The sequence below is a fragment of the Oryctolagus cuniculus genome, chromosome X, assembly GCF_051225735.1.
Source record: "Oryctolagus cuniculus isolate XC-2025 breed Fujian yellow rabbit chromosome X, ASM5122573v1, whole genome shotgun sequence".
NCBI classification, from domain to species: Eukaryota; Metazoa; Chordata; class Mammalia; order Lagomorpha; family Leporidae; genus Oryctolagus; species Oryctolagus cuniculus.
The window spans coordinates 130,582,833-130,596,311 of record NC_142888.1 but is presented as its reverse complement, the minus strand read 5'-3'; the positions used below and the strand labels follow the sequence as shown (position 1 = coordinate 130,596,311).

Genomic DNA, 13,479 nt, shown 5'->3' with positions numbered 1-13,479 from the left:
GGCTGATTCTGAGGCCAGAGTGCTGTTTAGGGCATGTGCCATTCAATGAGTCTGCTGTGTATCCTGTTTCCCATGTTGGATCATTCTCTGCTTTTTAATTCTATCAGTTAGTATTAGCAGACACTAGTCTTGTTTATGTGATCTCTTTGACTCTTAATCCTATCATTATGAGCAATTATGAACTGAAACTGATCACTTTGACTAATGATATTGCATTGGTACACTGGCATAAATTTTTTGAAATCCACATGTAGGTTTTTATAATACACATTCCATGGACTTTCTAAAGACACATTGTTTGGTTTCAAAAATTTTTTGAAACTTGTATTTTAATTCCATTTTTCCATGAGCTTCTTGAAGTACCTGAGTATTGTGCTGCTTCACATAAAATTGAAGGACTTTATCAATGTTTAATTTGCTTTCTACCCACCCCTTTCATGTTAAAGTTACCATAAGCACTGTGTCAATGTACGTTAAATGCTACATATTACAGTTTTGAACTTTGTCATTTATGTCAAAGAAATTTAGAAAAATATTGCTTCATATTTATCTACATATTATCATTTCTGAATGTCTTCATTCCTTCCTAAAGATCTAGCTTTTCATCTGATGTAATTTTCCTTCAGACTTAGGAATTTCCCTTAGTGTTTCTTTTTTTAAGCTTTATTTTTAGTTATTTGAAAGGTAGATTTATTTGACAGAGTTAGACATTGAGAGGGAAATACAGAGAGAACGGTCTTCCTTCCATTGGTTCACCCTCCAAATGGCGACCATGGCTATTGCGCCGTGCCGATCCGAAGCCAGGAGCCAGGTGCTTCCTTCTGGTCTCCCATGTGGGTGCAGGGCCCAAGGAATTGGGCCGTCCTCCACTGCCTTCCCGGGACACAGCAGAGAGCTGGACTGGAAGAGGAGCAATGGGGACAGAATCCGGCACCCCAATTGGAACTAGAATTCGGAGTACCGGCACCGGGGGTGGAGGATTAGCCTAGTGAGCTGCGGCGCTGGCCTGAAAAGTAGATTTACAGACAGTCGGGGTGGGAGAGAGAGAGAGAGAGAGGTCTTCCATCCACTGGCTCACTCCCCACTGAACACGATAGCTAGATCTGGGCTGATCTGAAGCCAAGTGCCAGGAGCTTCTTCTAATTCTCCCACGTGGGTGCAGGGGCCCAAGGACTTGGACCATCTTCCACTGCTTTCCCAGGCCATAGCAGAGAGCTGGATCAGAAATGAAGCAACTGGGACTCGAACTGGTGACCATATAGAATGTAGATGGAGGGTTAACCTACTACACAGTGCCAGCCCCTCCTTTAGTATTTCTTATAGTGTGAATATACTTGTAATAAATTGTACTAATGTTCATTAATTGAAAAACATCAATATTTTCCTTTATTCAGCAATAATGTTTTTGACAAATGTAGAATTCCATATTGATAATTTGTTCCTAAAATATTGTTAGCACTTTAAAGGTACATTTTTTTTCTTATGAGAGGTAAATGATTAATTATATCATTGTTTCTTAGTGTCCAACTTTTTCCCCTGAATGCTTTCAAGATTTTCCCTTTATATTTGTTTTTCAGAAATTTGACTATGATATACCTGAATATGATATCCTACTTGGAATCCACTAAGCTCATTGAATCTGTAAATGAATGTGTTTCATTTATATATATTTTTCTTTAAAAACTGGCAGCTTTATTGAGGTGCAATATATAAAAAAACCTGCACATATTTAATGTATTCTACTTGATAGCTTTTCGTTATATTTGGAAATAACTTTCAGCATTTGTTTTCAAATACTTCTTCTTTCATTGTCTTCTGGGCCTTCAATTACATCTATATTATAACTTTGACATTATCCCACATATCAGTGACACTCTGTTCATCTTTTCCATTCTTTTTTCCTCTCCTCTCTTCTTGAAAAGGAATACTATCCATTGATTTATATTCCAGTTAACCTACTCTTTTTTTTTTTGTCATTTCCAATCAGCTGTTAAGCCTACCTAGTGAATATTACTTCAGACATTTTAAGTTTTAGTTCCTGAATTTACATCTGATTGTAGTTGTTTTCTTTATCTGTGATGTGATTTCTTATTTGTCCACTTATTACAAGTGCATTTTTCTTTATTTTCACTAGTGTTGTTATGATAGGTGATTTAAAATCCTTTCCACTAATTTCCACAGCTGGTTTATCTTAAGGCTGGTCTCCTTTGAATGTGTTTCATCTCGAGTATGGGTAACATTTTCTTATTTCTTTGTTTTATAGTAATTTTGGAGTGTACTCTGAACATTGTGAATGATATAGTATGGAGGTCATTTATTCTCTTTTATTTCTCTGTAGAGTATTGATTTGTTGTTGTTTCAACAGACAGTTGATGTGGCTGTAGTGAAACTCTTAACTCTCCCTTGTGGACAGAACTGAAAACTCAGTTAAATTCTTTCAGCTTTATTTTTGTACTGCCACATGCATGTTTCATGATTCTATCAGACAGTTGGACAGTTTGTACACAGCATTTGAGGTTCCTACTCTGTACTTTTATTCATTTTTATATTTTACTCATCACTTTCCTATAACAGTGGTCATCCTGAATTCTGTCTTCTGGTCCTTCAGGCCACTTGGACTGTAAGCAGTTATTTGTGGGAGCCAACTGTGCTCATCTCTTCCCAAATCCATATTTATGGAGTCATCCATGTTAGGAGTATTTACACTATGAAAACTGATAAATGCTGCAAATCAGGCATTTGTTTATTTTTCTCCCTCAAAATTCAATTTCTAACATTTAACAGCTGCAACACTGATTCTAGTTTCTCTAGAGTTTGATATACTGCTTTGGTCTGGGAGTCACCATTAGGCAAAAATTCCCAGAAAAAGAGAAATGCACATGGTATTGTTCCCTTCAGCTAAGTATCAACTCTTGTCCAATTTCTGCCTGCTATTGGTTACTTTCAAATATATTCACATTACTGTATTATATATTTTGTCCAATGTTTATTGTTATCTGCATCAGAGTTAATCTGATACAAAGTTCTTTACGATTACCATGAGTCATCTTAGTAAAGTGTTTCTTGGTTGAAATGAAAATGTTATTAATTTCCCATACCCCTAAAATTGTATGATTTAAAAAGTCTTTGAGAATGTCTTTATCCAATTTATTTGTGTTACAATATTTTTTAAGAAATGTTGATACTTTAATCTTTTTGTTTAGTGTCTGTATTTGACAAAACAGAAAGGTTAGCAATTGTAGTGGATTGAATAGTGTCTTTCTCCCCCAAATCCATGTCTGCTAAGAACCTCAGGATGTGATCTTATATAGATGGCAATCTTTGAAGAAGTACTTAGTTAAAGATCTCAAGATGAAATAATCCTGAATATACAGTGAGCCCTAAATACAATGACTGGTGTCTTTATAAAGAGAGAGAATTTGGTCAAATAAAGGAGAAGGCAATTTGAATACTGAAGCCAGAGATTGAAGTGATACTTCTATAAGCTAGGGAGTATCAGAAGCCACCAGAAGCTTGAAGAGGCAAGGACAGGTCCTCCTCCATAACGTTTGTACTGAGTGTGGTTCTGCCATCACTATTTCAGACTTTGGGCTTCTAGAACTGTAAGACAATATATTGCTGTTGTTTAATACTACCAAACTTATGATAATTGCTATAGCATCCCTAGGAAGCTAATACAGCTACCTTATGCCAAGTCATAACATTTCCTTTTGCCAGTTTACTACTGCATTAATTTTAATGGGCATTTATGCAAACAAATATATGCATAAAATCATGTATCTATGCAGGAAAGAATGTGCATAGCTAGGTGTTCACATGTACACTTGATTTATGCACATTTGTATGTCGTTTTGGTAGATAAAAATTCTATACCTAGGGTTAGCATTCTAGGTGTTATTCTTGCCTCTACCACTCACTCACTCAGATCTTAAGTGAGCATAATGAGGTGGTTGCCTTTATGGGTCCTTTCAGCTAAGTGAGTCTAAGATTATGGTTCCCTATCTGTCTACATGCTCAATTTATAGATGTTTTTGAAGAAGTTTGTAGTTGGAGTACAGTGCATGTATCTCACTGGGCAGGAATATTAGAAATTTGAGGGGAAAAGGCCAACAGGATGGTTGTTTGAGTAAAATTGGCATATTCTGGGCAAAATTTTAAATATCTATTGTGTCCTAGTCACTATACGTATATTGAGGCTAGCGTATTTAAAAACATACAACATAACTCATTTTCAGTCAGATGTCATTTGGTTCTCTGATTAAATGGACTAGTAATCATAGTATGAGTAATTTGATGAGAACAATGTTTATGCTGATCTGTATATCTATCTATACATTGTTTGGTAGGAGTTAGCAATTTATGCATATATTCATTTGTATGGCCCCTGAAACACTAAAATAAAATGTTAATTCAGTTTGATTTGGAGTTACTCCCATCATATCATCTTTGGAGAACTTTCAAGATTTGGGAGTCTATTTTTCACTCTGTAAATATAAAGTACTCCTTCATGTGGAATTTTTCTGTTTTTAGATCCTGAACTATTACATATGGAAGGGTCTTTTAAGATCACCTATGTGTATCCACCCCTTTTCACTTACCCATTGAAGTTACTGAGGACAAAATTGAAGAAGTGACTTGTGGAAGGAAAATTTTCAGAGGCAGGATTCAAACCCAAGTTCCTTTATTTTACTTTTAGCTTAGACCTGTTTCATGCTGCATCCTTACTGTACTTTGCCTAGGTTGTTATATTTTTCTTTTGCCCCAGTGGAAATAGAAATCTTTTCAACTTTGAGTCGATCAGTCTCCTTTTCTCTGTCCTGCCTTTCCTTATGTAAACTCAAGTGTAGGCTCACACACTTGCATGAACATATATCCCTTACAGAATTTTTTGAAAGGAAAGCTTTGTGATTCTGCTGTGTGTCTCTGTTACCTAGAAGGAAGCTTGAGCTTACAGTTTTGAATTGGGTCCACACTTCTACTTTGCTGGCGATGGGGGTGGAAGTTAGGTCATTAGGGGATCAATTTGGCTGAATCCTTTCTTCTTAGTGGAGTGTGAACGACAATCCCTTTGATGTACTTTTTTTTTTTTTTTGGCTCATTACTGTCCTCATAGATGCAATCTGAACAGACATGATTGTCAAACCTTTATTTGGAGCCTGGGTTAGAAGGCACGCCCATAGGGATGTGAGGGAGGCAGAGAGAAAGAGAGGAAGCTCACTCTTCTGTCTTGGAACAGCAAGTAAGCATCACACATCGGCTACGGTAATCCATACTTCCTTTATCTTCCTTTCTGCTCTTACCCTTTCGCTCTCTTTCTCTTCCCCTTGCTTCCTCTGCTCCTCCCCTTCTCTGTGAGCTTCCCTCTATTTCTCTGCTGGAAACCTTAAAGAATAAAATACTACTTTAGTCTTTTGTGAAACAACCACAGATCTAAAGCCTTTCAGCGCTGTATTCTGAGCCCCAGCACAGCCGCGTGCTCAGCACCAGGCAGTGCACTGTGAACCTAAAGCAAAGGGGGAGGGGAGGAAGGGGGGAGGGACAGAGAGAGAGAGAGAGAGAGAAGGAAAGGGAGAGGGAGAGGGAGAGAGAGAGGGGGAGAGAGAGAGGGAGGGAGGGAGGGAGGGAGGGAGAAGGAGAGCGTGAGCGCGCGCAAGCTAGCGAGCAAACCAGAGACAGACCGAGAGGGACCGGGAGAGAAACCCAGAGAAAAAGAAGAAGCTGAGCTCTGTCGGGGCTCAGCCTCCAACTTGTTTCAGTTCATTCATCCTCCTTTCCTTTCCGCTTCGGGGAAGTGACTGTGGCGCTCGGTAAGACATAGATGTTCCTCGTTCCCCCTCCCCCAAGCTCAGATCTCCTTTAGCGATAGCATCTCTCCCCCGTACTGAGAGTCTCCTTGGGTTGGCCAGGGAGGCGAGGTATGCTCTGCAGCTGTGATGATATCCTGGGTCCCTGAATGGGGCTAGTGGAAGCCCAGAGGCGGCATCTGGCCGAGAGACACTGGGGTAAAACCGGGTTTGGGGAAGGGGGGTTGTGATGTGATGGTGTATGCGCGATTTGCTTCATTGTCAGTGAATTGTTTTGTTCCTCTTTGGAAGCAGGTCAGCGTTGACCTTGCAAATTGCTTGGGGCCCCCAGCAGCTGCTGCGGAAAGCCACAGAGTGGCCCCTAGCCAGAGCAGACAGCACTGTCATGACCCCCCAGACAGCCCTAGGCACCAGGGACAGGATAATGGCTGGAGCTTCCTCCCTCCTTTAACTCTTTCTTTGCAGCTGCATTTCACTGCTAGAAATGAAAAAGAAGGTGGATACTATGCAGCCTCTCTTCCTTCTCCCATTACCTCCCCCAGATGCAAGTGAGTGGGAAGTTGTAAATAACTGTTTCCTTTGTAGCAGGTGGAGATCTTCCCCCTTCCTTTAAGAGCCTCACTGTGGGGGTCAGGCCTGACTTTGTCCACAAACTTGGGAGGCTTCACTTGCTTAGGTAGGGGATTCCCCATTGCCTGTTCACCCTCAATCCCAGAGATTCAGATACACCAACCAATCCCACTAGTAGGCATCATGTTAGTTGCAGTTGTGTCCTTGGGAGGGAGGAAACACCTGATGGTTTGCCTGGAACTGGTTTCCCAATTTGTTGTTCCTTTGACTGTGGCTGCGGGTGGCACAGGCAGAAGGACTCTAGGAGGGTGGCTACTGATTTACAGATAGCAGGGTGAGGAGCTAAGATTCTCTGTATTAATGGCAAGGCTTATTGAGTGTCAGCAGGTTCTGCTTGTCCGGAGCTATACAAGGACTGGATGGAGATCTCGTAGTATAACCTCTCTGAACTGGTAGGGGAGAGGATCTGGTTGCTTGATAATTTTTGATTTAGTGACACTGCCATGTCCATGATAGTAATTATAGCATTAATAATGCTAACCACTAGTATTTTTGAATGTTTTGTATGTTTTATATCCTGGGCTGAGGATTTAATGTATATTACCTCACTGAATTCTTTTATCAACCCAATGAAGCAGACACTGTTACTATCCTTGGTGTACTGGTGAGGAAACTGAGGTACGGAGTAATTGGTTATTACAGAGAAACTAAGTATTTTAATTATGAATTAATATAGCAACCTGGTTCCAGAACCTGCATTCTTAACCATTAATCACTACTGCTTCTTTAGAGAGAATTCTGCACTTTTGTCTGCTAGGCGAGTATAGGTCCAATAGGAATGGTGTTGCCTGGCAAGATTTTTTTTTGGAAAGTACTGGTCTACCTTTATGTAAAGTCGAATGAATTCAATTGGGACAGGTGGCTGGCATCTGTGGGGCCAAGCCTCATTTGGGATTCCTGGAGGGGCTGCCTGCAAAGATTCCCTTGGCCAGACTGTTTTCCTTCACAAATGATGTCTGGAAAGATTTCACTTTCCCAGTGCTGTAGCCTTATCCATCCTACATTCAGCTTCAAACCATGCTGTTTTAGGAACAGATCTTGCTCTTATTTCCTGAGAGTCATTCTGTATGCACAATTTTATAATACTAAAACCTTGCAACTGGAAGTGTCCCTAAAGGTCATTAAACTTTACTTCCCCACCCAGTTCATGAAATTATCCTGCACATCCAATGTGTGGACTGATTTCTATTTCAGTTCTCTGTGGTGACAGAGAACTCTTTGTATCTTTGAACAACTCTGATAGTCAGAAAGTAATCCTAGTAATAAGCCCAAATATGTCTCCCTGTAGCTTGTATTTATTCATTCTTTGGGCCTATCTATAGCAAATTTGACTTTTCTTAAGAAAAATTCATCAGTTAGTTGATGACAGCAATCATGCCTCCCACTTCAAGCTTCAGATCTGATGAGACCATTGAGTGAAAGATCATCATTCAGCTCATCCTGGAGACCATGTTTTTATGAAAGTAATATCCCACTTGTTTGTCAGCCACAAACTTAGCACATTGAGTTGTCTAATACAGCCATGATTCCTTGGGAGAACATGCTGTCTGATGTGAACTGGACTGATGGAAACAAAGGAGGTCTCTTGTGTATTCCTAAAGAGCAGGAATCAGTTGGTTCCATTCCTTCTAAAGCCCCAGAATGTCTATAAAGCAGCCAGACAATAGGTATGTTGAAAGATTTGAAGGGCAAGGACTAACAGTGATTATAATAAAAGATCTTTGAAATAGTGGTTATCCAGATTTCATTCAGGATATGGAAGGTAGAAGAAAAAAAATGCTGTTTCAAGAATTATCTCAGAAATGAGGGCATCAGTGAGGGGAGGATACACAGCAGGGTTGGATGGAATAAGAATGAGCAGGTAGCATTTCAGAGTGGAACACTGACTTGGGTATGGCAACTTAGGTCTGATACCTGGCTCCGGGAGTTTTCCAGTTTCTTTATACACATGACTTCCCCTCCTTGGGCTTCAGTTTTTCCATCTACAGAAATAATGATATGGTCTCTAACTTCAAGGATCTTTTAGCTCTGAAGTAAATCATAAAATCACTGGATTATAAGGGGCTTCAGAAATTATATAAGCCAGTGATTCTCAAATTTTAATGTGTAAAATGATCCCCTAAAGATCTTGTTAAAATACTAATTCTGATTCAGGGGGGTTCTAAAGTGGGGACTGAAGTTTTGCATTTTAACAAGCTGCCCTATGATCTGGAAACTTGTGTTTTACTGACCACATTTTAAGTAGCAAAGCTCTACTATAGTGCATGTCAAACTATCTCAGTGAATTACCAGCTCTTTTTCTCTTAATCCATCACACACTGTTAATTTAATAAAACACATTAGCTATGAATTGCTACAAAATGAAAAGACATACAAAATACAGGATTCTGCTTTTATTACTAGACTCAACAGATAGAAAATTATTTTGTTCAAATTTCTGTAGCATTTTCTAAGTGTATTCTCAATTGCTGCACTAAGGTAGTTAATACCTGGTAAAAAAAAAAAAGTTTGCAGACAGGTACTGATTTGCCAACTGCACTTCGAGAAATGCTGGTCTAGGCTACCTGTCCATCTAATTTGAAAGGTCGAAGTTAGGCCCAGCTGTAATTTCTTTTTTAAGAAGATTTATTTTTATTTATTTGAAGGGCAGAGCTAGAGAGAGAGAGAGAGAAGAGAGAGAGAGAGGAAGAGAGAGAGATAGAGATAGAGAGAGAGAGAGAGAGAGAGACAGAGAGAGAGAGAAAGGGTAGAGGTCTTCCAAACCATTGGTTCACCTCCCAAATGGCTACAACGACCAGGGCTGGGCCAGACCTAAGGAAGGATCCAAGAGCTTCATCTAGATTTCCCACATGGGTACAGGGGCCCAAGGACTTGAGCCATCTTCTGCTGCTTTCCCAGGTTCTGTAATAGAGAGGTGGATGGAAAGTAAAGCAGCTGGGATTCGAACCAGCACCCATATGGGGTGCCTGCACTGTAGGCAGTGGCTTAACCCATTTACCACACAATGCTGGCCCGCAGCTGTAATTTTTAAATTGCCTCTGCCACATGATCTTTCACACTCAGGTTAAATATCTCCATTAATGGAGAAATGAATATTTCCATGAAGTTGCAATATTTAGGTGCTGTTACTACATAAAGTGTTTTTTTTTTTCTTTGTTCTTAGAATGTTTCTTTTCCTTATAGTGTCTTTGAGATCCTCTCTTAGGTTATATATTCCAAGCAGGTAAGGGGCCATGTTAGTTTAGTTTGTTGTATCATCAGCTATTAGCCTAGTGTATGACATAGAGTAGGTGCTTAATAAATGTTTGTTAAATGAATGGATGGATCATTTGATGTTAGTTATGAGGTTGTACAGTCAATAAGAAAGGTGATTTTAATTTCCTTTCAACATTGAGAATGCAGTGCTAAATTTATTTTTATAAATTTCTTATGGTAAATAGTAGGTAAGACCTATCCAACAACCTAATTTTATTTGTAGGGTATTTAGGAAGCCAGGCAAATATTTTGTATACTCTAAATCCTACACCATTACCCTTAACTCAAACATTCATCAATTCAAATGGTGTGGTTAGGCACTTTGCAGAAGACACAAGGATGAGCAAAGTGGATATGGTCTCTGTTTGCATAGGGCTTATGGTTCGATGGGAAAGAGGACATTAATCAGATAATCACATAACCATGGCATTTCAGTCAACAGCAAATACTGTGAAGGAAAAGTATGGGAATGGGGCTATGAAGGTATATGACATAGGAATTTCACCTAGGTTGGGATTTGAGCAAAATTTCCTTGAGAAAATAGTATTGAGGATGAGTGGACAGGTGTGATGGAAGGGTAGGGGGTGAAGGAGGTGGTAGAATGGTTTTCTAGGAGAAGGGAAGAGCATGGAGAAGTGCTATATGTGAGAGACAACAAATTTACAAAATTGAACAAAAGTTTATGTGGCTGGATTGAGACAGGGTAAGAATGTCAGGCATTATTACTAGAAATATAGGATAGGATTAAAAGGTGTTAAGTAACGTGACTACCATGGCCAAAACTGAATCCATTTACTATAAATTCATGAAATGTGTATTATGAACCAAAGACAGTGTAGGAGATACTGCATGATTTAGGAGTAACCTCTATCTGACAAGAATACACAGTCAAATAGGAGAGAAAAGGAATACAAACAACTATAGTACTAGTAGCAGGAGGCAGGGGAGGAGATACACAACAGATGAAAGTGAGGCAAAGGGCTTCAAAAGGTTCAAAGATACCTTCTTGAAAGTGGCATTTAGAGAGATCAAAGACTGCTTCCTGGAAGTGGTGTTTGAACTGAGCTTTGAAGATTATACAAACTTTGGATATGCAGAGTTAGGGGATGGAATGTGTATTTTAGGCAGAGGCCAGCTGGGTTGGAGTAAAGTATGTAATAGTATGTCAGAAATGTTTGGCAGGATAAGGGTAGGGCTTGAAGTTAAACAATAGTGAATGCTAGTCTGGAAAATTAAGACTTCATATTGCAAAGGAGATGCAACTGCCTCATTTTAGAGATGAACAAAATGAGTGAGTGACTTGCTTTGCCAGAGGTTACATATGTAGTATTATTGCTATAGTCCAGCAAGAGGTACTGGGTACACTTAAAATGTGGGATTGAATCTCTGGAAAGAAAACAACTGGAGAAAGCTGTGAGAATCTTTGCATCTCTGATACTTCAAATAGAAGAGATCCAAGGATGGTACTTTGGATAAATGCTTATCTTTAGAATATGGGGTGGTGGTGGTAGAAGATGAACCTGTGGGAAAGCTACAAAAGAGGGAAGGTCAGAGATGCAGAAGGAAAATTAGAAGACTATATAGTATTAAGGAAGTGTCAAGATAGGTGAGGCCTCCTGCATTTGTTGGACAAATATTTCTTGAATACATAGCATTTATTAGACATAGAGAAAATAATTGTGAACAAAATAGATGCAGTTGTTGCAACTTTGGGGCTCATGATGAGAAGATAGACATTTTTCTATAAAAACTATATCATCTTAAGTTCTGCTTCCTGTGTAGAAGAAAATGTGGTCACCACTATTGGATTTGCAGCAGAGTTGAGTACTGATAAATGACATTAAGTTTCTAACAGTTGTTCCCACTCTCATGTTCATAGTGCTTGCTGGCAGTAATGTGAATGATACATATCCATTTTGCAGATGTTTGACAGATGATAATGCAGACAAAACAAGAAAAGGGAAAGGTCCCTCCAGCACTGTCCCCTGATCATCTGACTCCATATATAGAGAGGTATCTGGCAATGAAAAGCACTTTTATGAAGAATTGTATATTAAAATCCATCTTAAATAGGATTTCTGAAAACATGTCTAGATTCTAGTCCTGACTTGGATACTTAGTTACTTGTGACAAATCACTTGTCTTACTTGAGCCTCAGTTTCCATAGCTATAAAGTGAAGAGGACTGAACTAGACTCAGATGATTTATAGAAAGACTCTCCATGCTCTGCTCTATACTACATTCTCATGAGCTGTCCAGGTAGCTCAAGTTCAGTCACTTATTTAAGCAACACTGGGGATTTCATATAGAATTTTAAAGATTGCTAACTTTGGTGAAAGTGTTCAGAGGTTTGGAAGAGATCACAGGAAGGAGCTTTTCTTGTCCCTTTCCTAAGATGGCTAAAATTGTAACTGTCCTGAAAGCTAAGGAAAGAACTGACTACATTCTAAAATCTGTAGTAAAGCTGGGCATTTGGTGACACTTTTATCACTGCTAGTATGAAATACACTGATGTCCCTGAGAATAAAGTGGTGTGGGAATCTCTCGCTCTTGCTCTTCTCCTCTCTTGGACATTCCGCCCTTTAAATAAATAAATAAATAAATAAATCTACCTTAAAAAAATAAAAATTAAAGGGTGCTGGCTTTGTGGTGCAGCAGGTTAAGCTGCTGCTTGCAATGTTTGCATCCCATATAGGAATGCTAGTTTAAGTCCTGGTTGCTTTGCTTCAGATTCAGCTGCCTGCTAATGTACCTGGGAAAATGGCAGGTGATGGCTCAAGTACTTGGGCCCCTGCCACCCACTTGGGAGACCTGAGTGGAGTTCCCGGCTCCTGGCTTTGGCCTGACCCAGCCCCTGCTGTTCCTGTCATTTGGGAGTGAACCATTGGACAAAAAACCTTTCTCTCTCTTTCTCTGTTTCTCTGCCTTTCAAATAAATAATCTTTTTGAAAATGGTGCAGGAGGCTGAAATATGAATGATCTTCAAAAAGTTCATGGAAATGTGTATTATGAAAAAGCTATGCATGACTTCAATTTTTTTTCATTAAAACTCCTTAGCTTTTAATTCAATTTTCTTGTTTTAAACTTTTATTTAATGAATATAAATTTCCAAAGTACAGCTTATGGATTACAATGGCTTCCCCCCCCCAACGTCCCTCCCACCCACAACCCTCCCCTTTCCCTCTCCCCCCCTTCCATTCACATCAAGATTCATTTTCGATTCTCTTTATATACAGAAGATCAGTTTAGCATATATTAAGTAAAGACTTCAACAGTTTGCTCCCACACAGAAACATAAAGTGAAAAATACTGTTTGAGTACTAGTTATAGCATTAAATCACAATGTACAGCACATTAAGGACAGAGATCCTACATGAGGAGTAAGTGCACAGTGACTCCTGTTGTTGACTTAACCAATTGACACTCTTGTATATGGCGTCAGTGATCATCCTAGTCTCTTGTCATGAGTTGCCAAGGCTATGGAAGCTTTTTGAGTTCACCGACTCTGATCATATTTAGACAAGGTTGTAGTCAGAGTGGAAGTTCTCTCCTCCCTTTAGAGAAAGGTACCTCCTTCTTTGATGACCCGTTCTTTCTGCTGGGATCTCACAAAGAGAGATCTTTCATTTAGGTCATTTTTTTTTTTTTTGCCAGAGTGTCTTGGCTTTCCATGCCTGCAAAACTCTCATGGGCTTTTCAGCCGGATCTGCATGCCTTAAGGGCTGATTCTGAGGCCAGAGTGCTATTTAGGACATCTGCCATTCTGTGAGTCTGCTGTGTATCCCACTTC

General features: G+C 39.4%; 2 protein-coding genes across 6 annotated transcripts in view; one reads left to right on the top strand and one right to left on the bottom strand.

Annotated features, from left to right (window-relative positions):
• Positions 1-13,479, bottom strand: part of LOC138847567 (uncharacterized) — a 673,630-nt gene that overhangs the window by 191,452 nt on the left and 468,699 nt on the right. The window lies entirely within an intron of this gene.
• The window catches only part of GABRA3 (gamma-aminobutyric acid type A receptor subunit alpha3), a 327,562-nt gene continuing 319,206 nt past the window's right edge, over positions 5,124-13,479 (top strand). For 3 of the 5 annotated variants that reach the window (XR_011385360.2, XM_051833855.3, XM_089323827.1), the window contains exon 1: positions 5,872-6,002. Coding sequence is in view for 2 of the 5 variants with exons in the window: in XM_051833855.3 (XP_051689815.1) it covers positions 5,954-6,002 (49 nt within the window). In the remaining 3 variants the exon portion in view is untranslated. Of the gene's footprint in view, positions 5,263-5,633; positions 5,808-5,871; positions 6,003-13,479 lie in introns of those variants that run through there. The other 2 variants (XM_051833857.3, XM_017350870.4) reach the window with 2 other exon arrangements.